The sequence below is a fragment of the Biomphalaria glabrata genome, chromosome 9 (assembly GCF_947242115.1).
Source record: "Biomphalaria glabrata chromosome 9, xgBioGlab47.1, whole genome shotgun sequence".
Classification (NCBI taxonomy): Eukaryota; Metazoa; Mollusca; class Gastropoda; family Planorbidae; genus Biomphalaria; species Biomphalaria glabrata.
In genome coordinates this window covers 44,712,553-44,739,853 of record NC_074719.1, presented here as the reverse complement: position 1 = coordinate 44,739,853, position 27,301 = coordinate 44,712,553, and the positions used below count along the sequence as shown (strand labels likewise).

Sequence of the window (27,301 nt, the reverse complement as noted above, 5' to 3'; positions counted from 1 at the left end):
CTTCTTTTCCCTTGTACCGTTCCCTGCATAAAGATCTTTGTGAGTCTTGAGGACCTCACGGTGACACAGTTTAAGTTTGCATTTCCTAGCTCTGGTCGGCTGCTCATTGTGTGGGCCATTTGTGATCCTGTTTCAAATTTCCTCATTTGTGGTGCTGTCTTTGTAGGTCATATCCAGGATACTTCTGTAACATATTGACTCCATGGCTACGTTCCTCTTTAATTCTGTTGCGTTCAGGATTCACAAGCATATAAGAATATTGCCATGACCAAGGAGAGCATCATGCTTACTTCAATGCAGAGGGCTATGTCTTTCCAAACTGTTTTGAGGTATTACTTAATAGTCAACCATTGGCTACAGCAGCAGGATACGTTAACATGAAAATGTGTACTTTACTATTATTAAAAAAAGTCAGTTGCTAATTTACTTTCATTTATTTTTCTGTGCAGACTCTGACAATAGCATCATCAGAACTGCAGCTCTTGGTCAAAAGAGCATCTATTTTATTTCTTGTTTAAGACTGTTTTTATTTATATATACAAGATTTTTTTTTAATAGGTTTGGGTAAATTATTACTAAGATTCTTTGCTTAATGTGTTGACAGGTCAAGGTGAAGGTTGAAATTAGTTTCTTTGAGATCTACCAAGAGAAAATCCACGACCTTCTTGCCAGCAATGAGGAGAAAGGGGCCAAGAAAGTTACAGTAAGCAACCACTGGACTAGGATTTCTACAAAGCTTATATCAACTCACTCTGTCTGTCTATCTGTCTGGTGAAAAGTATGTTCACGTTATTTCTCTCACACCCATTCTCAGAGCAAGTTGAAATTTTGCACAAGTATTCATTGACATAGACAATAAAATAAAAAAAAGTAACCAATTAGACATTAATTACTGGTAATTCATTGCTTTGTTTAATATCAACAAGGAAAACTAATACTTTAGTATTCACAGATCAGTGATGGGAATTTCTGAAAATTTCTTAATGAAAAAAAAAATCAGAATTTATTATGTTTCCATTTTCGGAAGAATGCGAAAAAGGATTTGATTTGTTTTGGACATGCACACATCCGGTCTTTTGACACAGTTAAAGTTCTATTTTTTTTAATTCTTGTGTTATCGTATTGTCTTATAAGTCTAGACCTAAATCTAGGTCTAGAGTGGTTTGAATCAGTCTATATATTCTATTACCGATAAGATATCTAGTTTCTTTAATTTGAATACTTTTGATCAAGATCTAGAGCGTCTAGACTTCAATGGCTGCTTGCCAGCTTTTGAAAAGTATCATAGTTGAGAGCATCATGTCAATCATGATCATAATGCCTGGCCGTCTTTTGCTGTGTTGTTACGATTGCCCCTAGTTTTAGATTTTTCTAATTTGAACCCTGCTGCCAACTTCCATAAGCTTAAATGGGATTAGATTTAGACATCTAGATATAAAAGATCTAGATCTAGTAGGCCTAACGGCTATCTATATAGATGTAGGCTTACTTTACATGACTATACTATAGTCACTATAATAGACAGCCATATGCATAGTGGCATAGTGAGTTACTGAATATAAGTCTGTTAGAATGTAATAGATGATAATAGTAATATATTGGATCTAGAGTCACAAGAGATCTAGATCCAAGTTATTAGATTTAAGTAGATATAGATTATAGTATTATAGATAGATCTAGATCTATAGCGAGAAATATATATATTTTTTACGGTTTTTCTATGACTAATAACTAATCATTACAAATGCTTTAAAAGCCCACTTCTTGTAAATAACTTGTATCAGCATGAAAAAGAGTCACATTAGGAAGCCTCAATATGAAGATTTAAACATTCTCTTCCTCTAAGCATTGCTTCTCATCTGGTTGTTCTTGCTTGTCTTGCTTAAGAACTCAGTAGAGATTAAGCAGCTTTCTCTCAATTGCTTTTCAAAGCATATTTTGGTGGACTTTGTACAAAGTTTTTAAAATAATCAGTGAAACTAACAGAAGTGTAGCTCATACTTTTGAAGTACTTCCAAAACTCAAGCATGTTTTGATTTTCAAACACATTAATTCTTTATAGTTGTTTGAGAGAGAAGTTGTTACAATATCAGTAAAGCATTCATCTATTATAGTAGAATGCTCAGACAGCCTGGGCCCAGATATAAAGCATCTGCAAAAAGCTTTCTCCTCTCATCAATATGTACCAACATTAGTGCCTTGCATGCATTTTGTGTGCATGTGTACAGTAAAGCTTATGCAATGCAATTATTATGTAATACAACATTAATTAAAGAAAATATTTATTATAATTAATTTTACATGATTAAAAAAATTCAGCAACATCTTTTTTTTAAGTCGCCGCGATAAGCCAGTTAAAAAAAAAGCGGGTGTACGAAATTTCCTACAATTTTGTCAAAGTTTGTTCTCATCACTGTCAGATATAGCTAAATTTGTTGGGTTTAGTCCCCTTAAATTATTCTTAATGCTATTTCTCCCTCACTTATTCTCCAATCAAGTTGATACTTTGAACAATTATTTATTGTGCCAAAACATGAATCAATAAACAAAAATACTCAATTAGTCAATTAATTAAAGGTGTCACACATTAAGAAACAGATGACCTTTACATCATCTGCCCTAAAGACCGCATGGTCTGAAAGGGGAACTTGACTTAAGGCATCAGTGTTTCCCAAGCAACGTTCTCCACACAACTTGATTTTGTTATGGTGACAGTAAGATTTATTTCCTTTTTTTCCCTTTCTTATAAATCTCTGCTTATCAAAGACTTCTGTTTTTCCGCAGCTTGATGTAAGAGAGCACCCGGTCCTGGGACCCTATGTGGAGGGTCTGTCCACTTATGTAGTCAACTCTTTTGAGGAAGTCAAGGTTTGTTGTCTGTTGGGGGTCAGAGGTTGAAGTTGAAATCATCCACACTTTTTTAGTAGTTTGTACATGGACAAGCTCATCTTATTATGGTTGAATATACTTACATGCCAATCTTATCTATGTATGGTTTGGTGGTTTAATATAATCACAGGCCAATCTTATCTATATGTGGTTTGGTGGTTTAATATAATCACAGGCCAATCTTATCTATATGTGGTTTGGAGGTTGAATATAATCACAAGCCAATCTTATCTACTTGGGGTTTGGTGGTTTTATATACAGGCCATTCTAAGGGACATAGGGGTATGATGGTTGAATATACTTACAGGCTAATCTAATCTAAATAGAGCATTGTAAATCTTGCCTACATGGTGTATGGTGACTGAATGTTCACTTTATATAGTGAAGATGTTAGTCAGTGGACCACAAATAAAAAGCTTTTAGTCATTGTAGTAACAATAAAAAAAACTTTTGACTACAAACACTGACCTCTAGATATTATTATGTCTAATTCTCCAAATAGAAGGATTAGTTAGGTAAGGGGTCTATAGTATAAACATTTTGATTCATAAAAATTGTTATTGCTTAATATTTACAGAACTTGATTACAAAGGGGGGCAACAATAGGTTTACAGCAGCTACAGAAATGAATCTCCACAGCAGTCGATCTCACTCTGTCTTCACCATTGTCTTAAGTCAAACCAAAGTAAGTACATTTTTAAAAATTCTAGTTTATTGTTATTATAACCGTCCACAGATAATCTACAAATCAACAAGTTGTTGAAATCTCTTCATGAACTCAATAATTCTTTACTATGTTCACAAGAATGACCACATTCTTCTACATATTTCATTCCTTGTAAACATCTTTGAAAATACCAGAATCATTCAAGATCAAACAATATCTAGAATATACCATAAGAACTTTAAACTATACCTTGAGATTTAGACTTAGAATAACTCCACTCATGACAGCCTCTGTTCAATCTTATCTAGTTTTAATATTTTGTTTTAAATACTGGACTGGTTGGCTGGGGTTATGTCATTGCTTTTAATGTTTAAATGTCATTGTAATGTGGTGTTTTTTTTTGGTTTTTTGTTTTTTACATTTTTGTTTTATATAATCCTGTAGATTGGCATCACAGGTGGCCAGGAACATGAACTCTGCGTCAACAGTAAGATTAACTTAGTAGACTTGGCCGGAAGTGAGAGACAGTCGACAGCCAATACAAGTGGTGAAAGACTTAGAGTGAGTTAGTCATATAAGCTGAAACATTGTAGAAATACATTTTTTTGTCATCTGTATCTTGCAAGCTTAGTTCTTCAATGTTTCATTAAAACAGATGCACAAAAGTGACTCCATTATTAGCATTTTCTTCACCAGCTTGTCTACACAAAGCTCATCCAGAGGCGAAGATGTCAAGGGCTCAGAAAAGCTGATCTAAATATACATTTTTATTTAACAAATGTCAAACATTCATTTGTTCATTCATTCATCACTCTGACGCTATTTAAGAAGTGACCCTGTTGGGCCAACATTGATAAATACTAGGGTATTGACTTTTTTTGTGTGTATGCATATTGAATATTTTGAATGAATAATAACTATGTCAAACTAACTATATCAACTGTTGTATCTGCTTGTGCGTTCTAGGAAGGAGCCAGCATTAACAAGTCCCTGTTGACACTTGGGAAAGTGATATATCTTCTATGTGAACGTTCACAGCAAGGCAACAAAAAAGGGAAGCGGAACAAAAAGGACAAAATGTATATACCTTACCGAGACTCCCTTTTGACTTGGTTGGTTGTAGTTTATTTTTTGTTACCTAAACATATCTTCATATTATTTTTTTTATGGTAAAATTTTCTGTGAGTTTTTAAAATAATTTTTTGTTATAAAACATACAGCCATGTTGTTAGAAATTAATTTTTATTATTTTTTTTTAGAAATGTCAACTAAACCAACTATACTAAGAGAGTTAAATATATTAGCAGTTGTGAACTAATTTGTTTTTGTGAAGGCACAGTGTTTAATCACTAGGTGTCACTATGAATAAAGAAATAAAAATGTTTTGTGTGTGACTCAGGCTGTTGAAGGAATCCTTGGGAGGCAACTCAAAGACTGCCATGATCGCAACCATCTCCCCTTCCAACCAACACCTTGAGGAGACTTTGAGCACTTTGCGCTACGCGCAGCAGGCCAGGTCCATCGTCAATGTTGTGCGCATCAACGAGGTCCCTAAAGACAAGCTCATAAGGCGTAAGTTGTTCTGGTTGCGACCTTTCATCATTCAAATTTTCTTGTATGTTTAATATAATTTCATTCACTTTGTTAACATTTTGCTTGTATCATGTGGTCTTCTCCAGAATTACTCAATGAGATAGAGCAGCTGAGAGCCCAACAAAAGGGCACTACCAATGAAGATGCTCTGGCTGCTAGCACAGCTGAAATTGCTCGGCTGAAGCAGGAAATGGAGGAGTTAAGGCGGTCTTTGAAAGAACGTCTCCTAGATGCAGAAATCAAGAAGGCTGAAGAATTAAAGAGCTCAGCAGAGGTTGAAATTAAGAATTTATATAGAAAATAGTCTTCTTTTCACCTTGTATATCAGGATTTACATTTTATTTCCTTTTTTTTTTTTTCATTGTACTTGTAGAAATCTGGATTGACATTCAAAGTAGACAACACCCTACCCAATCTGGTCAACTTGAGTGAGGCTCCACAAATCTCTGAAATGTTGCTGTATGTACTTAAAGAAGGCGAGACCAGAGTTGGGCGCAACGTTGACAACTCTGACCTTGACATTAAACTGATGGGGGATTTGATAGCAGACAATCACTGGTAAGCGTTTGTGTTTGTGCTGCCGATAGCTACAGTTTTATGTGCATTTGTTGTGTGTTTACTAAAATGAAATGAAAATCTGCTGTAGTATCTGGTTGTCTCCATGGAAAACAAGACTTACGTTGGGGTGCCTAAGAACATTGTTTCATTGCACTCATTCTGGATTGAAAGAGCGCCCCAAAAATCCTGTCATGGTCCACAGGCTGTTCCTCAGTGGGCTGTTCTATGGCATGGTTAGTGTGACATGTTGAAGGAAAATGATGGAGGTCACTGATGCCCAAGTCATCAAGCACTGTTGTGTGTGTGTTTTTTTGTTTTTTTTTGGAAATTTTTTTTTTATTATTATTATGTTTGCATTTGCATCTATATCATTATTGTTATTAAAGTGATGCTAAAATGGACAATGGTAGTCAAACTGAATATCCGTTAGGTTGGACCACTAAAATTATCTCAGGATCAGGGATTTCTTTTGTTTGGAAACAGAAAAAGTAGCTTACATTGTGACACTATTCGCCCTGTCAGTTCAAAGTATGTTCTGATAAACTCTAGCCATTTCTCATGATCACTAATTGATCAGGCAATTATTTCATTTTGTCATCCTCAGTGTTATCACCAATAAGAAAGATATTGTTGAGATCACACCCATCGATGATGCCCCAACCTACATCAATGGCAACCTTCTATCCCAAACTACAGTCTTACATCATGTAAGTATCCCAATGCTTTCCTTTACATAGCATGCTCACTATTCACAGGCACATCTATAATAAGGGCTTTGATCAACATTGTCAAAATTAGGCATTGGAAAACAAAGGAATTCTGCCATTATTCTTAATTTGAGAACAAGGTTAAACCATAATACAAGTATATCAGAGACGAATTATGTAAAAACTAGACTCATCCACCTGATATCAGAAAGGTGCTATGTTTAGAGAATAAATTAATTCTTTGGATCAGTCTAAGGGGAAAAAAAATAATTTTTTGTCTCACAACCTATTTTGAAATTCTTTATGCCATTGCGCATCTAGTCACTTTCTGTTGCAAAACACAATAAGCCAGACGCTCATCATCATCTGTTTCTTGACTTTCGTCATAGATGTGCTGTGACAGTTCATGTAACAAAATCCCATTTTTCCCTGTCAGCATCTGCTCTTAGTAGGATATTAAGAGGGAGGCCTGTCCAGCTTTTTCTTCTGACCACCCTTTCTTCACGCTCACTCGACTGTACCTTGAATGATGACTCAAAGAAAACAAGTTATAAGCACTGACGCACTGACCCAAACAATGTGTAATTAACTCTAATTTGTTGTTTTCACAGGGAGACCGAGTTATCTTAGGGGAAGATCATTACTTTAGGTCAGTACTCTTTGTAATTTGTCTGTTGTACTATTAACAAAAAAAAAGATACTTGTGTCATTAATTAGTTGTCTCTGATTTTTTTTTTTTTTATATTATTATTCTACTTTCACATTTACTTTCAAGATTTAATCACCCAATGGAAGTACAAAAGACTTTAGACAAAGAGGGAAGTAACTCTGATATTAAAGATTATGAATTTGCAAAAGAAGAGCTTCACAGGGTTCAAACTGCAAGGTTTGTTTATATTTTATTTTTTTTTTACTTATGTACAGTTTGATACAACAAAATGAAATCTTAAACACTAAAAATTAGTCTTAAATGCTAAATATTTGTTGATTGTAGAGGCTAGCCAACATTTGTTGTTGTCCATTTCCAGAGTACAAGAGTTACTGGACGTAGAAGGAGAGAAGAGCAGACAAGAGTTACAACAACTGAGAAAAAGTTATGAAAACAAACTTAGAAATCTAGAAACTGCTCTGGTAGGTCTTCTTGTCTTAGGTGAAAAAAAATGTTCTTATTTCTCCCAAGAAATTTAACAAAATGATGAGGTGGTTTTTTTAATATTATATCCTTTAATAAGAACTAAAAGAAGTAAATTCCCTCTTTCAGACTTTGCGTCTTTAGAGCTGATGATGTAAGGCTCATCTTTTTCTATGACTGAAGGGTGAATATGGGGGGGGGGGGGGGTTGGCCAGCACAATAATCAACCGCCTTTACTTTCCCCAACTAATGTCAGGTACCCATTAGAGCTGGGTGGCCCCTAAGTGAAAGTTTAGTAAAGTTCCATTTTCAGACCTTGCGATCTATAGAAGGGATGATGTTAAGGGCATTTGTTTCTATGGCTAATGGTAAAAGATCAGGGTGTCATGTGGCCAGCACAACGACCAATAGCCTTTACTTTCCCTCAACCAAAGTCACGTACCCATTAGAGCTGGGTGAACTCAGGGATGCACTAAAAATCCAGAAATTCAAAATTCCAGTCTTCATTAAGATTCAAAAACCAGGACCTCAGGATTTGGAAGTCAAGTGCTTAACCATTCAGTAGCTTCAAAATTAAAAATCCCACTCTTCACCAAGATCTGAACTTAAGACTCTCAGGAAATCAAGGGCTTTACCACTCAACCATCATGCCCCACAATGAACAACTACTAAAACAAAAATTGTGTTTATGAGTGAAATAAATGGCTTAAGTAACGACAGGGATCCAATCACTTTATGATGTATTAACATGTTTTAATTTAATACAAAGGCTGCGGAAAAAGAAAGGTTTAGTGAAGCTCAGGGGACAATCAAGAAATTGAAGGAGGCAAATGTTGACAGTAACAAAGAAGCCCAGGCCACCATAAGTCATTTAAAACACAATCTTCTGGTAAGTAGATGGAGTGTACAATTAATCTAGTAGAAGGAGCTAAATAGCTGTTTCAAAAGATTGTAGAATGTTAAAAAGTTGTAATACTGTCACATTCAATGAAGTGTCACAATAAGTGACTTTTTTTTGTAAGCCCTTATTGAATATTATGCAGATTTGAAAAAGAAAACGATGGAAATTTAAAATATGAAACTACCTTGATCTTTAACTGTTTAGAATACAATGTTAAACAGGAACTGTAGCATTTCCAAATACTATTCAATACAGTGAGATTGTGTCTTGAAAGATCTGAGAAGATTCAATTAAGCAACACAATTGAACTGATTCCTCTCTTTCTTTTTTTTATGCTTTAAATATCCTTTACAAGGGTCTAGAAATATCTACAATATTCTTGCGTAATCTCAACTGTTTTTTTTTTTTTTTTTTTTTTTTGTTTTAGAAATCTCTGAAATTTTTGACTCACTGAGTCCATGATACTATTTCCGGCAGTTTTAGTTGGCCAGAATAGCATTACTGTTAAAGAATTACTTTTTTTTTTATGCTTAAGTCTATTGAGAAACATCTTATAATGTCACTAATACTAGCCAAGTCTACTTACATGTTATTCTCTAGATATGGACATATTTTCATTGTTTGTTTTTTTTTTGTTTTGTTGGTCAGATGCTGGAGAAAAAAGCTCAAGAGGGAATAAGTCACGAGAAGTTGGAACAGTCCCATTCGGTAAAGTTTTATATGTCTCTCTACATTTTTAATTATCTTTAACTCTTTGTCTCCGTAATTTTTTTCCACGTTCTAACAGAATTGTTCATTTTTCCCATTTGAATATTCTACCTTCTTATCATTAAACTTCAATGACATTTTTCTTTGCAATTAGAAAATGTTACTTTTGGTATACAATTTTAGAAGAATGCATGCTCTTTTTATATAAAACAAATTAAATATATAAAAACAAAAATTAATTTAATTCAATGGGATCAAATCAACGATGGGGTATCGTTACTTAGGAGAGAAAGAGTTAAGGAGCTACTTCAAATCAGATTTAAGGAGATTAAAGTAGTAAAGTACAGTAGTCAGTCTCCCTTTAAGACCTTATGATTTATTGGGCTGATGATGTAAAGGTCTTTCTGTGGCCCAAGGTTCACAAGGGTGTCATGTGGCCAGCATAACAATTGGCAGACACAAAACGAAGCAGTGCTCTAATTAATCAGATGGTGCTTGTTTTAATAAGAATAAGGATACTATACCAAATGTTATTGGGTTTTTTTTCATGATCTAATTCTAAGACTGATTTTTTAACCAAATTGAAAAAAAAAACATTTTTTGGTTCCATTGTCTTTTTCTTTTCAGTTAAAAACAGGAACATTCCATTTATGTCATTTCCAAGCAAAATATTGGGGGTTGGGCGGAGAGAGAGAGAAAATTGAAGTTGTCACATAGTAGTTATCTAAATTTATGTGCCCTCTATAAATAAAATGGAGACAACTGAGTTATACTAATGAGCCAATATTTTGGACTAGGGCAGCGGTTCTCAACGTTTTATGTTTGGCGACCCATTTTTACAGTCCACCAACCTGCCGCGATCCCCCCCACACACACACACACATACAGCAATAGATGCATAGACAATAACAATCTATTTTTTCGATGGTCTTTGGCGACCCCTGGCAAATCGCCAATCGACCCCCCCCCCCCCCCCCAAGGGGGTCGCGACCCACAGGTTGAGAACCCCCTGGACTAGGGTTATTTTGGTCATGCGCATCAGCCATCTGCATCCCATCCAGTAACATTGTGTATTTCTTCTTGTCCAGGAACATGCTTGGTCAAGGTGGGAAGGCTTCCTTGTGGCTAATATCAATGAGAAAAGGAAACGCTTAGAATACGCACGGAGAAAGAAGCTGGAAGCCAGCGTGCCGGCCACGTTGGTGAACATGCAGAAGAGCATTCTTGGCAGCCCTGGTTCAAAGAGAGATCTGTGCGGGAAAGCGTTGTCAGTGCGAGAAGCCAACAAGATCAGTCAGCAGATGCAAACAAATATGGTGAGTGCCAGTGAAGGAGAGTTAAGTTCCCCTGGTCTATAACTTGTTCGGACCTTGATGTCTTATGTAATGCTTTATGAGTTAGGGTTTTTGTGTGTGTGTGTGTATTTGTCTGAACCTTCGAACTCTTCCAATCATTGGATGTTCATTCGGGCATTCTGAAAGGTAGCTGGATTGAGGGTGCTAGACAATGTCATTATCATTACAAGTTCATTAAAGGGATTCTCAAAAGAAGAAAAAAAAAGATGTTTGTTTTTGTTGTTTTTTTTGTTCAGATATACTCAGATCTTTATTACTTTTGAAATTTCTGCATGAAGCATAGTCCTTGAATATTTATTTAACTAACCAGACTTGTCTTGTTTGTATTGATAGGAGTTTTATGGAGATTATTTACAAACTGACAACCCAAACAGTCAAGTCCGTGCAGTGAACATCAACAATCTGACCCACGCATTGCTGCCCTGGTCCAAGTTTGAAGAGAAGTTAACAGCATTGAGAGAAGGTTTTCAGGCAAGTTGTAGTTTCTGTATATGTGTTGTTGTTGTTTTTTTTTTTATATGTTTCAAATGAAAATGTAACTATAGAGTTGAAGATTATTGCATCCTAGCCCAAATCTCTTGCAAGATGCAGGGGATGTCGGCTGGCAGGATTCAATACCAGAACCATCAATTGAAATTGACCCCCTCCCAATGGACAATGGTTTTGTCTCTATTACTTTGGAGTTGAGATGAACTCCGGTTGGTGACCGAGGTCTCCGTAGTGCCCTGGTAAGGAACTCTGCTGTGCGGCGTAGTGCTTCATAGCCTCCATACAGTTCTAGTTGACCATTGGATACATCTCCCCTCAGCTTGCAGAGCTGCTGACACTCTTGCAAGACACGCACTACCATTTCTTCTGACTCCCAGCAGTGTCGGCAACGGGCATCATAATTGGGCCAGAACCAGGCAAAGTATGAACCAATGGGGCATATTATCAACTGTTCCGACCTTTTAAGCCTCCACCACAGGTCCTCTCGGTTAGGGTGGCGCATGTGCTGCCAGACTCCCCTGGCAGTTTCGGAATCATCCCAGGATTTCAACCATCTATCATGTACCCTCTCTTGTATAACTGTGGTAGCCTGTTGATACATGCTTGACTTTAGAGTTGAAGATTACTGCATCTTAGCCCAAACCTCCTACAAAATGCAGGGATGCTGGCAGGCAGGGTTCAATCCCAGAACCATCAAGACAGCGGTACAGATTTCATGCCACACAAGCAGGCAGTCAACCAGGAACAATTTTCTATGTAGAGTTGAAGATTATAGCATCCTTTGGGGTAACAGTGAAAATTGAAATTGACAGTATTACAGTGGCAAAAAATGTAGGTCACATCATGTTCATAGTAACCAAGTGAAATACTGTAATCTTCCTTATCTTAAAACTCAAAAATAAGATTTTGTTATAAAACATAAGAAGTTTGTTTTTAACTTTTTGGTATGAGTGTTGCATGTTACTTTTCTTTTCAACATTCCTCAAGTATTGAATAAATATTTCAGCATGGTGATAATGGCATTGATAATGAAGTGTTTAATGATCCTGATGATGTCTGGGAAAAGGTTCCATGTCCTACAATGTCTTCCAACAGGTATGTTTTTATTTATTTAATCCTTTTTTTGGTAAGCTGCTGATTTATTTTAATTTATAAATACACAGCATTGTTTGGCCAAAGATAGAATCACTTTTGATTGTGGATTGTTCTTATCACGTATAAGGAATAAGAAGAAATAAAATCTACAAGTCTGGAGGAGAGCCAGACATTAACAAAAACCCTTCAAGCACTCCTACATTCACAACATGCATGTCTATATTTTGTACTTATTTCTGCACACATATATATTAGTGTGAAGAAACAAGTCTCTTTAAGTAAAAAGGGCCTTTTAATTGTGAAGCATTTCAACATAACATATATACAAGGCTAACATTATCTACAGAACAACTCCACTAGATGACTTCCTTCTTCTTGTTTACAAATACACTTGTGACTTCAACTCCCCGGTACCCAACATTTGGCCGTGTGTCACACACATAGTAGTGTCACAACAATTAGTAATTTGAACATTGTTTATACATATGAAGCAAATTAATGTACAAGTACCCTCGGATAAAGATACCATGACTGTTCTGTTGAAGTTTAGAATTGGTATTCCTTTTATTTGTGGAAATTAACATTTTTATTGTATATATAGGCTTGAAGTCAATGAAAAGCAATAAAATAATACTTATAAATTAATGTTCAGTGATTTACAGTTCTTCTGTTCAATAGCAAGATAGTACTGTACTATGTTTAAAGGTCTATTACTCCACACCCTCTCTATAAAAGAGTTTACTTGTAGCAGTGTTGAAAACTTAGACTTGTTTTTGTTTTGTTTTTTTCAGTCTGAGTAAGTTCACCAATGTGAATGAACTGCCCAAGACACCAGTGTTTGGACTAAGGACGTGTAAGACGCAGATTTCTTTGTTGTTGCTTATATCAAGATAATAATATTTATTACAACAATTAATATAAAAAAATAAATCTTTTACTTAATCAATTCCTACATCATGTTAAAATAATATAGCAAACAAAACAGACTAGAGATTATTTATGTCTTTTTTCTTTGCATGGGGAAGGGGAAAAAGAAAAAGGGATATTATTACTGGTTTTCAGTAATAAGAAAAAAATATCATATCTGGAACACTGGCCTGTAATGGGAAACATAAAATTTTAATGAGGTCAAAAATTAATTTGATTTTTCTGAAATTTGAATAGAATTTGATTCACGCTGCGTGAGTTCGTATTGCGACATTTCAGCTTGAAAGTGTAATGAAAAGTTGTTAAAATAAACAATGAAAAAATGTCAGGACTGAGTTGTGGTCAGTCTGTGTATCCTGTTCACTTCTGAGGAGGGGGTGATTTCCATGGGAGGTTGTAAAGTAAATGTTGTTTTGGCTTGAATGGACTGTAACTCATAATTGCTCAATAGTGATTTGTTTGTTAGTAAAACGGAGAGGATAGTTGTTTTTTTTTTATTTTACAATGGAGAGAGTTCTATTTTTTTGGAAAATTTTTTGTGAAATTGGAAATATTAGGGTTAGGGTTAGTTTTAGGTTATTATTGTTACGCCATTATCAATGCTGCAAATGAAGCTTATTATTCTTGTATAGAAATAAACCAGTAGTGTCATTCAATCTGAGTGATCAAGTCTATGGTATGAAAGTTGGAGAATGATCGAAAATAATAAACATCTACATGTAATAAGTACTTGACAGACAAAAAAGTGGTAGCTAATAATAGGAAAAGAAAAAATCATGTTGTTCAATGTATCTTTTCCAGGCATCAAACCGTACAGTCCTAGATCAACAGATGAAATTGAGTTGACCTTGGTGAAAACATTAAAATATTTACTGTCCAGTAGTAACAGTGATATTACAGGTATTTTTTTTTATAACAAGCGAATATTCTCATTTGATTAAAATACACTTTAGTAAAATCACCAAATTTAGAGATACTTCAGGACAGAAGATTAAAAAGTCAAGTAGCAATAATACATAAACACTAAACAATAATTTACAAATTAAATACTAGTAAAATATATAAAAAAAAATACTTTAAAAAAAAAGAAGACTATTCCTTCTTTATGCAACGTAACAACCTTTGTTAGAGAGAATATTTTGCTCTTAATAACTAATGTATGATAGATTGAAACAAAAATGGAACTTTTTTTATTTCGCTTCTCTGTTCAATTAATTAGGAAACAAAAAAAAAGTCAATAGTGAATTCACTTATCAGATTGCAGACACAATATGTAGGTTATATCTAGGTCTTCATTATCATCAAATTCTGCCTTTTTTTTTTTTTTTTAATTTTTGGACTGATATTCAGCCTTCTTAAAAGGATTGCCATGAAGTTAGAAGTGTGTTCATGTGGATATGCAGACCCAGCTGTAACCTACATATTTAGCAGCAAACAACGCTGACAAAAAGCCTCAGCCAGGACTTTTTTTTTTCTTTTTTGTATTAATACTAAATAACATCATCTATTTTTCTTTTTGAAAGCGGTATTTAAAAAACTTTTTAATATAGAAAACTCATGTGTTTTATGTTGTTGTTTTTTTAGCCACTGAAGAGTCTCCTGTAGATAAAGTCTTGATCATATGCCAAAGAATGAAACAGAACATTGAATTAATTGCACAGTCAATTAAAATCAGCAAAAAGGCTAAAAAAGGTTATTCTAAGAATCAATAGTTTATAATCTCTTTATGTGTTAGAATCTTATAAGATATTTATATCCTTTTAAAAAAAAAGTGGATAGGATTTTCTTTCATCATTTAAATTATTTCTCTGGGTTTAATTTGACTGGCAGGTATGGGTGCAGAATGGAGCCAGCCAATGTCTGTGATTGTAGTAGACGTCCACACACTAACTCTGCTCACCTCTCAATGGTATAGTGACCACAGTGGGACCAAGTCTTCTCTGGTGAAAGATTTGCTGGACCAAGCTGCTGACTGGGTCAGTGATCTTCGACGCCACTCCACTTCCCTGCTACAGGTAGGTCATTGTCATTACAGTTTAAGCACATAGCGAAGCTCCAGGTTTTTTTGAAATTTTCTAAAAAAAACACAAAAAAAAAAAACCCTAGCCAAACTCTATGAATATGAAATAAATTTAAATATTGCTCTATCAAAGATTTTTTCTTTTTTAATTCAGAGTTTGAGTAAATGTGCATGATCAGAATCACTTTTTCTTATCAATTTCTTTCTATTTGATAAAATCATTAGCTACTCTAATGATTTTAATAACGCCCAACTCTAATGAGTACCTAACATTGGTTGGGGGGAAAACTTAAGGCGGTTGTTGTTCTGGCCACATGACACCCTTGTTAACCATGGGCCACAGAAACATGATCTCAACATCATCTGCCCTATAGAGATCTCAAGGTCCAAAGGGGAGCTTAAGTTATCTCTTTGTCTGTATTAGTATTTTTATTTGAGCAAGGAGTTACGTTTTTGTTGTCAGGCTTGTGAAGGTCAGCTAGTCAGTCTTACAACTGAAAGTGGACACAAGCTGGCCGCAACACTGTTGTCACTGTGTGAAACCTGTGGTGGGCTGGCCTTAGCCACTCAGACAAATGTCCAGCGAATTGGTCCCTCACAACTTGAACATGACAGAAACAAGGTAAGCTGTTGATTAGTTTACATCTAGATTTCATTCTAAAGACTAAACTAAAAAAAAAATTTAGTGAACAGAGAAAACATTTATATGAATATATTTATTGTACCCAAAAAGCAATTCTTCTTTTGCATAAGTTATTTCAAAATATACACAAAAAGATAAATTCTTCATAGACTCTAACATGTTATGCACTGAAATACTGTAAGGGTAAAAAAGATTGACTCCTAAGTAAGCAATAGTCGATAAAAAAAAATACTTTTTCCCTTGCACTATCGTTGGTTGAGCTGAAAGAAGATGATACTAAACAAGCAGACGCCAAAGTCTTTAAAAAGTCAATTTTAATTTCATCATGTGCTTAATGAATGGAAGTTATTTATTCTCTATAATTGCAGTGTTGAGTAGCTTTTGATTTGTAGGCAATATATTACATTAAAAGTTCTGCCTTTTACAAAGCTAATATATGTCTGTCTGTCTGGCATGATTCTTCTACACATTTTTTTCTCCCACTTCCCATTCTTGGATTAAGTTGAAATTCAGCACAATTATTTATAGTCGAAGACAGCACATGAATCATTCAAAATAATATCAAATAGTTAATCAGTATGAGTTGATTAATTTATTTTATTGTATATAGAAAAGGGAGAGATATCCTAGCAGTACTGAAAGATGTAGCAGTGATTGTGCTGTACTTTCCCTGAGATAAGCTTTGTTTTTTTTTTAAAAGTATTTTATATATTTTGCTTGTTTTTCTTGCTCAGTTGAGCTCAGATGTGGTCAAAAGTTTTGTATCTGGCTGTAACAGACTGGCTACTCACGTATTTGAAAGTGGTCTCACCTCTCTAGAGCAGTTAGAACACAAATGTGATGACATAGCTCGTGCTGTGAACTCGGACCAGGTAATTGATTCAGGGATTACACTTAAAATGTTTTGAAGTGTTACATTTGGATTTGTTAACATCTTTTCCAAACAAGTCAGTCCAAAGAGTTTACTTATGCCAGTTTAACAAAAGACTTAAAATATCATGTTAAAAATGAAAATCTTTTTTCATAAAATGTGGCCTAAATTTCCAGTTATTGATGGATATCATAATTTGTCAGCTTCTATTCAAATGGTATCGAAATCAAGTTAACAATCACAACAGAAGATTGAGCTTACATTTGTCACATTTGACTGATCAAGTTAACAATAGTAACAGAAGATTTAGCTTACAGTTTTTACATTTGTTTGATCAGGCTACACTATTGGGCATTTTCGTGATAAACATTAGTTTGTGCAAAAGTGAAATGGCTTAGAAATCTGATTTAAGGGGCTAAAAAGTGCACAAAAATTCTCATAAACCTTTGAAAACACCTAGGTTGTCAACATTTCCTAATTTTTGTTACTATTTTAGTTATCTGCCATGAAATCTCCAATAGTTTTAGAATCACTGCATAGTATTTAAATTGCAGTGTGGTTTTGTTTTAGTACATCTTTCATGTCAGAATAAGATTTCATGCTCTCCTAAGTGAAAGTTTAGTTAATATGGGTGAGGGGTTTTTTTTTGCTTTGTTTCTCTGAAAACCTTTACTCATGATGGTACTTGAACATTCTCCAGAAAGCTCGTGAAATGTCCAGAAGGCTGAAACATGTCCTGTCGTGTATCCAAGCCCTTGTGCAGAAAACATTGAAACAAGGACTAGCTCAAGAAGCTTTGCATGGAGACCAGAAATCTCCTCAGTTTTATGAAGCCGTGTATGCTAGGCTTCAGAAAATTGTATCCAGTGTCTTGGCTGTGGTGAAGTCCAGCAAATCCTTGCTGTTGGCTGCTGAGTCTGTACTGCATGGTAAGTTCTACATCGTCCTTTTTTTTATTCGGCTTTGAAATGTGGCAAGGTCTAGTTCTATTTTCAGTTAAAATGTTTAGTTCTGCTGTCACATTTCAAAAGTCTGTCAATCATTTGATGTGTAGATTTATTGTCACGCAAATCATATGTCTTAGTTGTATTGTCAGTATTATCAGATCTGTTCCAGTGTCTAATGTTGCTTCAAATGTTAGCTGTAATATCAGTCCATTCATATTTCTAGTTTTGTTGTTACTTTATTCATATGGCTATTTATATTTTCAGTCTATTAAAATGTCTAGTTCTAATGTCCCTCTGTTCATAAATCTAATCCTATTGTCAGTTTTTTTCAAATGTCTAGTTTTACTTCACTCAGCTCATGTATCTAGTTCTATTGTCAGTCTGTTGAAATGTCTAGTTTTACTGTTGCTCATTTCCTATATTACATCTAGTTCTTTGAGTCTCTTGGTCACTTGGTTTGTGTCTAGTTATACTGCCACTCATTGCCTATGCCTAGTTCTATTCTAAGTGTAGCTCTTCATTCACTCACATCAAATGTTAGGATATACATGGAAATTGACTAAACTGATTTCTGTTTCTAGGCAAAATTATGTGACAGATTATGTGCTTTGGACTGAGTCAAAGCAAAATGCTTTGTTTCTGTTAGATACTAAAACATTGGATAGATACTAAAGAAAACTATTCAGCAGATTTTTTAAAAGGAGTTTGCCCAGTAGCTCACACGTTCGTCATGGTCAGAAATTTTAATCATTTAACAACTTTTCATTGTCCTTTCAAGCTTGTACTGTGTGACAACACATTTTATGACAATTTTAGAAGGTCACTTTTTCAATTATTAACTATTGAATTAATTAAAAATTAACATTTTCTCTATAAAAACACTACTAATGGAAGCTAAGGGACATAACTATGTTTAAATATAAATTTTAAGACAACATACTTATGCTCTGATGTATTCATACGCTACAAGGATACTCAGATGATGTTAAGCCCAGTTATTTGAGTCATGTTTAAAAGAAATTAATATAATGAGAAATTATTGACCACCAACAGCTTCGTACATTTTTAACAAAAAATAAAAAGTTAAAAATTATACTACAGAGAAAATAGTCATAATGTATGGATTTTATTCCTGCCAATGTTTATATATATTATATATTTAATAGTAAGTAGTTCCCCCTTTCAGACATGGTGGTCTATAGGGCAGATAATGTCAAGGTCATTTCTTTCTTTTGCCTACCGTTAAGGAGAGTGTCATGAGGCCAGCACAATAATCAACCGCCTTTACTTTCCCCCAACTAATGTCAAGTACCCATTTAGAGCTGGGTGGACTCAGAGGCGCTCAAAGATCCCAAAATAAAAAATCCCAGTCTTCACCAGGATTCAAACCCGGGACCGCCAAGCACCTTACCGCTCAGCCACCACGCCTCCTGTCAATGTTTGATGCCTGAGAAATAAAATATTTAACTAACTTTATTTGGTTCTTAGTTTTAAGACCACTGTGGATTTTAACAGAATTTATATCAAATGTTCACAGGTTCTGGTCAAGATAGTCTGTCCCTACAGAAATGTATGGAGAAACTTCTACACCACTGTCAGCAACTGATGCCTGCTTTGTCTCTAACATACACTCAGACCTCCGCCGTGACAGGCCCTCGAGAACAACCCTCCGGCTCAGTGTCTTCCACGAGCTCTTCTTCCTGGTCATCGTTGTCCTCCACTAGCGACATGTCTCAGTCCTCTTCCAGCAGCGCTAACTCCCCCAGCTCCGAAGTGACCACAACCCTGTCAGATCTAACAGAGGTCTCCTTTCTCTCAGAATCCCAGCTCAGCTTCCTGGACTCTGCAGTGCAGGAGGTTGCCATGGCTTCTTCTCTTTTCTCGGAGTACCTCACCGACACATGGGGCAGCAGGACAGTGTCAAAGTTCAGCATTCCAGACTTGAAAAGCTCCACAAAACAAAATGCAACTAAAAGAATATTTACCACCATCTCAGAAAACTAAATGGAATAAAAAATATTTCAGAGCAGTAATACATAAATACCAGAATCTATCTCATCAAGTGCCTATGATTGATTTATGTATATACTTTTTTTTTCTTAAGTGCCATTAGTGCTTATTTAAACAATAATATTATTCTTTATTAAAACTCTATATTACAAATGTGACTTTCCACCCCCCCAATATATCTCCACTTGAACTCAGCTATGTTCATTATAATTAAATGTAAGATTACATATTTATGATCAGCTAATGACTTACAAACTCTTATTTATCATGACCAGGTTGAAGCAAGAGACTGCTATGATCATTTTTTTTGCTATTGTATTAGGGATGATAATCTCTTATCAATTTACAAATAGTTTGTTTGTTTTCTTGACATATCAAGCAATTTTTTTCTTATCATATTTAATTTTTTTTTTTCACGAATGCACAATATATTTAATATGTATATTTATACTTTATCTCTAGTACTCACAAATTATTAGCAATATTTATCATATTTATTTATTTGAATTCTTTCATGTACTCATTAGATTGAGATCACTATGACTTTGTGTCCTTTACTGGACCACACTATGACTTTGTGTCCTTTACTGGACCACACTATGACTTTGTGTCCTTTACTGGACCACACTATGACTTGGTGTCCTTTACTGGACCAAATCTTCCTACTTTTGAGGAATTATTTCAATATTTCCAATAAAGTGAATAAATGCTATCCTTCTGTTTCCTTCAATGAATTCTACCCGTCTGATTAGTCAGTTATTTAACGTTCTACCAGGACAGCTGCTTGGTCGTTCGGTATGTGCGCTGGAATGTTGTTTGGTTCTCTCGATGGTCCAGGTTTATACCCTGCCTGCTGACATCCCCCGTCATCCTGCGGGAAGATTGGGCTAGGATGTAGATTATCTTCAACTATGAAAGAACATCCTAAACATGTAAAACATACAGACTGCCTGGTTGTGCGGTATGCGCTTTACACTGTCATCTTAATCGTCCCGACTTCATATTCCAAACTCTGCCCACTGCCATCTTGCATGAGGTTTGGGTTCTGATATGGTAATCTTCATTTCTATAGGAATGTCCAGAACTTACAAATCAAATACCTTATTTCAATCAATATATGTTGTCCTTACTGTTAAATCACTAATTGCTGTCCATCTAGTCTTTTCATTTAATGTTATGTTAGTGTAATTGTTCAATAAACTATATCTCAATATTATAATAATTTAGTGTGTGTATGTGAATTCATGTTTTTTTTTTTTATTGTTTTTTTTTATGTTACTAAATTTTGTATTTTTGTTGCTTTTATGTTAGGAGCAGAACGAAGTCATAACCAATCAAGTAAGAATGTTTATATTGAACCATTAATTTGCATGACATTTTATGATTTGAAGAGGAAAAAAAAAGAATAATTACATTGTTAGACATTTAATAAGTATTTTTTGCTGGTGTCAACAGTTTAAACAAGTTCTAGTTTTATTCATTACCTTGATTTAAATTATTAGGTATGGTCATAGAATATTAACTTGAGCTGTTCAGAGTGTTGTGTTATATCTGAGGAAAGTGTGTCTCTGTTGTATCATTCACACACATTAGTTCACACATAAAACTATTTATGGAAAGCTCCTTAAAGTAGTGCAGGAAATGTTCACTGTCATTGTCTGCTTGGATTTATGTTCCTGTGTTCATTTATGCTCCGGTGAATGCTAGTTTCTCTCTTATTGTATCTCTGATGTAACCATTGCGAGTCTGTTGTAAAACAAATAGTAAGGAACGTTAATAGGGGACCAAAAAAAAACTCCACCTTTGCTTGTAAAAAAACCTAGATGTTGTTCTTGACCTTCAGAGTTAACTGAGATCCTGGGTTTTTTTTTTTAAATGGGGGATTACTCTAATTTGCTTTGAGTTAGTAACCTCTGACATCAGTGCCGGTCTTAGGCCACTGCAACCTATGCGGTCGCAGTGGGCCCCGCGCTAATTTTATGTGTAATTATTAATTGCAAAATATATACAAAAATTCCTGGAAATAACCTGCACTTATTAAAATTTACTGGAAACTCGTTAAAAAAATAGACAAAATTATCATTTGTGTGTGTCATTCATTATGGAAAACGCCATTCCTACGTGCGATTAAAAAAAAGGCAGTGTCAACTTTCATGCAATAAAATGTAATAATTGGACGAATTTTCCCCATAACCGAAAGTTCCAATACTGTATTTACTTTTATAGTCACTGGCATATAAATATGCCATAGGTTGCAAGATTGGTAAAGTAAAATTAACTTGATCTCAATTTCGTACTTAGAAAAGAATGAATAAAATGCAAAGCCGAATTTATTTCCTAGTACAAAATCTTAATTTTCATTTATTATCCTTATTCCCACCCAGACTAGGCCCCTCGCAATTAGTTTTGGCATTGGGCCCCGCAATCCCTAGGACCGGCCCTGTCTGACATCTTTATCTACTTAATCTTAACTGGGGAAGTAACTCCACTACTGTTGTAATCATCTTCAGTCTTTCACCGTGTACAATAATTTTTGTATCTTATGTACATATTCATTTGCGATGATAGTAGAATGGAGGTCCTTTTATTTTCTGACTATACGAGTGGAAGAAAGCTAATGGTTCAGTTGATTTTCAATTTAAGTTCTAATGTAGAATATCTTTATGTTGTTTTGTTTATTGAAATATTCAAAATCAATGACATGTATCTATTTCCAATGAACCCGTTGTGCTATGTTTTGAATTGTTGCAAGTCGCATTTGCATTGAGTTAAGAATTCAAAGATTTCTGGTTGGGTTGGATCTTTTTGTTTTTGAAGATATATGTGCAGTAAATTCAGTCAGGACGACTGTAATCTTGGAGGATCGTTAGAATGTTTTTTATCTTGTTCTCACTAATCTTTGACTAATGTGAATTTCTAATTACTGAATAATGTTTATATTTAGAAGACAAAAAATTAGAAAATAAAAAACAACACATTAACAATGGCCATAACCCTGACCTAATTAAATATGACATAATATTTTACCTAACTTACCCATTCAGATTTAATGATATTATATTCAAAGACATAACAACTAAGAAAAACAAAAACTTCAAATTTTCATCTTCAGCTCCCAACTTTACATTCATCCTGTATGTTACAACACTTCTGAGTGAATCCTCCAAGTAGAGAACATTTGTGTGTAAATATTTTTTTTTAATTACATCACCTTGTCATCTGACCATGGCATAATATCTTTCCTGGGATATCATAGTATCTTTTTTCTGCAATTTTTGGAGGTAAATTTCCGCCTGTTCTAGATCCTAACAACTTTCTGAATATTTCTTGAAGAAATGTATGAAACTCCACCAAAAGATGTTTTGGGTGTCATTGGTGTGACTGAAATCTACACACCACATTCTGTAGGGAGTGTTAATAATTGACCAAAAGTTCGGTAATTTCTCTCACTATTTTATGCCATGGAAAGGTTAAAAAAAATCAAGTTGTCCCCCTTTATAATAGTAAATTACTTTCAGCTCCTGTTTTGAAAAGCAAGTAAAGAACTAGTATTGGGCTCATGGACAGGAACCTATTGATGTTCACATTTTGTCCTCACCAGAAAATGTTCATATATTGCTTTGTACTAGACTGATGTATTCAATGTTTCCTTACTTTTTGCTATATCACACACTACGTGTAAACAGTTTCCAAATAAAAGTTAAATCACTAATTAAAGCACTAGCATGGTCAGAATGTCATTTTGTGTTGGATTTTTTCCATTACTCTAGCTAAGATTATATAAATATAAAATGCATATATATATACGTATGTAAAAGAATTAATTTGAAATACCTATATACATTATTATTATTATTATAGCTTTTATATAGCGCTACTTTCATGCTTATAGCATGCTCAGAGCGCTTTTTGGTCCAATCTCATTTGTGGACCAGTGGGGGGGAGGGGGTATCTAGGAGTTGGTTTTCCGTGCTGCCTTTGGGCGCTCAGTAAACACAACTCTGCCCGAGTCGGGTGTCGAACCTCGAGCCAAGCCTCTCGGCCACGCTTCCCACTTCTGATTCTTATGTTGAAGAAGCTAAAGATGTAGTCTCTATACATGTCATTCTAAAAAAAAAAAGAAAGTAATTTCTTATTGGCAGAATGTGGAAACATTTGAAGGAACAAACTCAGGCCAGTATCTTATCTTATATAATACAGACGTTAATTCAAAAAAGAAGATGATTACGTCCTACGCATCATGCATTTAGTCATGCATATTAACCAATGACTAAAATTCTGCCAAGTCACTGGTTTTCCTGGGTGGCTCAGGCAACCCATTCCATGCTTTTATAGCACTAGGGAAGAAGGAGCATTTGTACAAATTTTTCCTTGCATATGGAACAAGGAATGTGCCTTTATCCTTGTGTATTTATTCAATGCTATGAAGAACTGAAAGTGTTTAGTTGGCATGGAACAAAATGACAACTGGTGATGCTGTGTTTTGACAGAGAAAACAAGAACAGGTTTGTTAATTAAATCTAAGAACAATATATATGTTTATAGCTTTTATATAGCGCTACTTTCATGCTTATAACATGCTCAGAGCGCTTTGGTCCAATCTCATTTGTGGACCAGTTGGGGGGGGGGGGGTATCTAGGAGTTGATTTTCCGTGCTGCCTTTAGGCGCTCAGTATCCCAACCATAATCTCTACACAGGAAAGTTTGTGCAAAGCTGTATTGAATAGCAAACATGCCCAATTATTGGCCCAATTATCTCAGTGATCAAACTTCTAAGAGCTAGGGGTCTTAACCCCAGGCAGTTCCAAGAAATAGGCCTACTTGATGATTTGGAAACAAAGCATTCCGAGGTTTGGTACCACAGTAATAGTATCAGCTGGCTTAGCATGGGCAACTTATTGAGAAGAATATGGACTCTCGAGGAAGAAATTGTTATGTTCCTTGACATTGTCGGTGACTTTGTTACTAATATTTCTAATAAAAGTGGAAGACAGTCTTCATGTTTACTATCGGAATAAATGCCATTGGTTGCTTGCTCTTATAATGTTCGTACTTGTTAAATCATTTCAAACAAAGCTTTCCCATTCTCCAGAGAAGCAAGCGAAAACAGGTTTAGTCATTGTCCTTTGCTTAAAGGTTCAACTGTTTCTAGTGAAATGTGTCTTTCCTTAAGATGAACATTTTATTGATAAGGATATTTCTGTTATAGTCCTGATTATCACATCCCTCTTGTTTCCTAAACACCCCCTGCATTATTATTTCACTACGCTTTTTATTCAAGGCGTAGGAGGGATAGCCTTTAATTAAGGATGGTATTAATTAATCTCTCCCTTTAGATTCTAGAAGCGCCCGATCGTTGAACAAAGACTGGGCAATACTTCTCAGCCATGGCGCCCTGGCAAATAGTGAAGCTAAACAATTTCAGTTGAGGTGCTAAGGAATTAACTTTAAAAAAAAAAAACAAAAGCATAGCTGTTCTGGTTTGGCTGTAAATGTGGAGTTATTTTCTTTATTACATTTTGTATAACGTTTTTTTCCCATCACAAAACAATTTTTTTTTAAATTAACGAATTAGTTAATCAATTAGTGATAATTAATAAATGTTGTTTCATATAAAAAAAGGGGAGCTTATTCCTCAGTATTAAGAAATATGGCAGTGATATTTTGGTTCTTCCCCTTAGATAAGCTTTTTTTATTATTAATATTTTTTTTTTCTTGTTTATTCTACAATTTTTCAAAGTTCGATACTTCGAGGTCAGATAGTTGGCAAGATAGTGAGAGAGAGAAAGTTGCAAGTTAAAGAGAATTAGTTAAAGTCAGTCAGTTGCGGACAGTCAGTTGAATTAAATGAAATTGAAGTGATTGGAAGATTAACGAACGAATATTCACATTTGACTAGAGTAACACCTTTGGTAAAATCACTAAATTTAGAAAGCCTTCAGGACAGAAGACTCAAAAGAAGACATTACAGAAGACTCAAAAGTAAAGTAGCAATTATACATAAAACACTGAACCATAATCTTCAAATACAAAAACAAAATTTAATGAAATACTCTGAAAGACACAAAGATAAAGGCACATTCCTCGTATCAAGTCGTATCATATGCTAGGACAAATTTGTACAAATACTCCTTCTTCCCTAGTGCTATTAGAGCATGGAATGGATTGCCTGAGCTAGCCAGGAAAACCAGTGACTTGACATAATTTAACTCATTGGTTAATATCCATGACTGAATGCTTGACGCGTAGGACGTAATCAACTTCTTTTTTAAAGATATATTATATAAGATAAGATAAAATATTTCACATAAGATACAATAAAATGAGTTTATAAAAGGCGAGCTAAAAGGTTTGTCACATTTTAAGCCAACAAATGAAGTTGTCACTATGTGTATTTTCTGTTGGGTGACGTTGGGTTCAGGTTTATTAACTAGACAACGATTGTGTAAAGTGGATGATTGGAAAGCGGATTATAAAAGTAAAAAATATTTCCTCAATAGAAGAGCCCAGTTTAAGTCGTCAGCCTTTCTCCCAGTACAATTAAAAGGCGAGTGAAAAATTGGAGTCAAATTCTTCAGTTAAAAGTAATAGTCAAACCAGTAGCCTACATTTCCAAATATTTTCTATAACCGCTAAGTACAACGACATAGTTGAAACCGCCCAACTCATGGAATGTATCTGCGTTACAAACAACATTTGTGAAATCATAAACGAGCTAGCAGCTAAGAAAATTATTTGACCTCATTCTCGAAGTTTAAACAATCGTAAATAATCTTTCTATAGTAAAGTTTCCCTTTCAAACCTTGCGATCTATAGGGCAGATGATGTAAAGCTAATCTGTTGTTTTTTTTTTTTTTGGGGGGGGGGGGGGGGGGGGCACGGCTAACCAGGGGGTCATGTGGCTAGCACAACGACCAACTTTTACTTTTCCCCAACTAGTGTCAGGTATAATACTCATTAGAGCTGGATGGATTCAGAGGCGCCCAAAAATCCCGAAATTAACATTTTCAGTTTTCAACAGGATTCAATCCCGGAACACCTGGTTCGGAAGCCTTGGAAAGAAATTCATCCAATTAATGGCCTGTACATTCTTTAATGTAGTCTTCCCATGGCTTTCTTTATCTATCTCTTCTACTTTTTCTGGTACTGTTCCATTACGGAAAGTCTTATGCAAGCCCATGGGGACCTTGTTATCTGGCTAATGAGTTTACGTTTTTTTTTACAGTGGTTAGCAGCTCATCGTTGAACTAAAGACCTTTCAAAGATTTTCGGATATAAAATGAATTTGTTTCTTTCATAATGAATTATAATGAACTAAAATGCTAGTTTTTTTTTTAAATTTTTATTTTGAGACATTAAATGAAAATTTTTATGACGATGGACAGAATACGTAAGAACGCTAACAGTTTTGGGATTTAGCGATTTTATTAAACATCTCTTATGAATGAATTGAATTCAACACCAAAATATAACTAGAAAGAATTAAGGTTTATTAAAAGATTTATACTAATCAAACAGGAACATAAAACTAAAATGCTGTTTAACCATCTTCTTTTTTTAAGTAACGTCTGTATTATATAAGATTTAAGATTTTAGCTGGACGTCTGCTAACCCTTAACTTCAGGAGGGTCTACATTTGCAATCGTTAACCTCAGTTGAACCATGTTGAACTAGATCTAGGTTTAGATTAGATCTATTATTCTCAAGATCAACGAAGACTTGCCTTGAAAATTTCAGGTCAATATAGGTCAGTCTCTTTTTTTTTCATCAATGTATACACAGAAAACAA

At 34.7% G+C, this 27,301-nt stretch overlaps 1 protein-coding gene across 1 annotated transcript in view; it reads left to right on the top strand.

Annotated features, from left to right (window-relative positions):
- Positions 1-20,902, top strand: part of LOC106050457 (kinesin-like protein KIF14) — a 28,035-nt gene extending 7,133 nt beyond the window's left edge. Inside the window, exons 6-30 of the mRNA XM_013205429.2 lie at positions 605-703; positions 2,785-2,868; positions 3,467-3,574; positions 4,001-4,117; positions 4,523-4,668; positions 4,956-5,128; positions 5,236-5,423; positions 5,523-5,707; positions 6,312-6,414; positions 7,026-7,063; positions 7,190-7,300; positions 7,443-7,545; positions 8,316-8,435; positions 9,096-9,155; positions 10,244-10,471; positions 10,844-10,981; positions 12,006-12,094; positions 12,886-12,947; positions 13,823-13,921; positions 14,606-14,713; positions 14,852-15,036; positions 15,505-15,663; positions 16,419-16,556; positions 17,256-17,484; positions 19,040-20,902. Coding sequence (XP_013060883.2) covers positions 605-703; positions 2,785-2,868; positions 3,467-3,574; positions 4,001-4,117; positions 4,523-4,668; positions 4,956-5,128; positions 5,236-5,423; positions 5,523-5,707; positions 6,312-6,414; positions 7,026-7,063; positions 7,190-7,300; positions 7,443-7,545; positions 8,316-8,435; positions 9,096-9,155; positions 10,244-10,471; positions 10,844-10,981; positions 12,006-12,094; positions 12,886-12,947; positions 13,823-13,921; positions 14,606-14,713; positions 14,852-15,036; positions 15,505-15,663; positions 16,419-16,556; positions 17,256-17,484; positions 19,040-19,506 — 3,537 coding nt within the window. The 3' untranslated portion in view covers positions 19,507-20,902. The remainder of the gene's footprint in view (positions 1-604; positions 704-2,784; positions 2,869-3,466; positions 3,575-4,000; positions 4,118-4,522; positions 4,669-4,955; positions 5,129-5,235; positions 5,424-5,522; positions 5,708-6,311; positions 6,415-7,025; positions 7,064-7,189; positions 7,301-7,442; positions 7,546-8,315; positions 8,436-9,095; positions 9,156-10,243; positions 10,472-10,843; positions 10,982-12,005; positions 12,095-12,885; positions 12,948-13,822; positions 13,922-14,605; positions 14,714-14,851; positions 15,037-15,504; positions 15,664-16,418; positions 16,557-17,255; positions 17,485-19,039) is intronic.
- Positions 20,903-27,301: the final 6,399 nt, after the last annotated feature.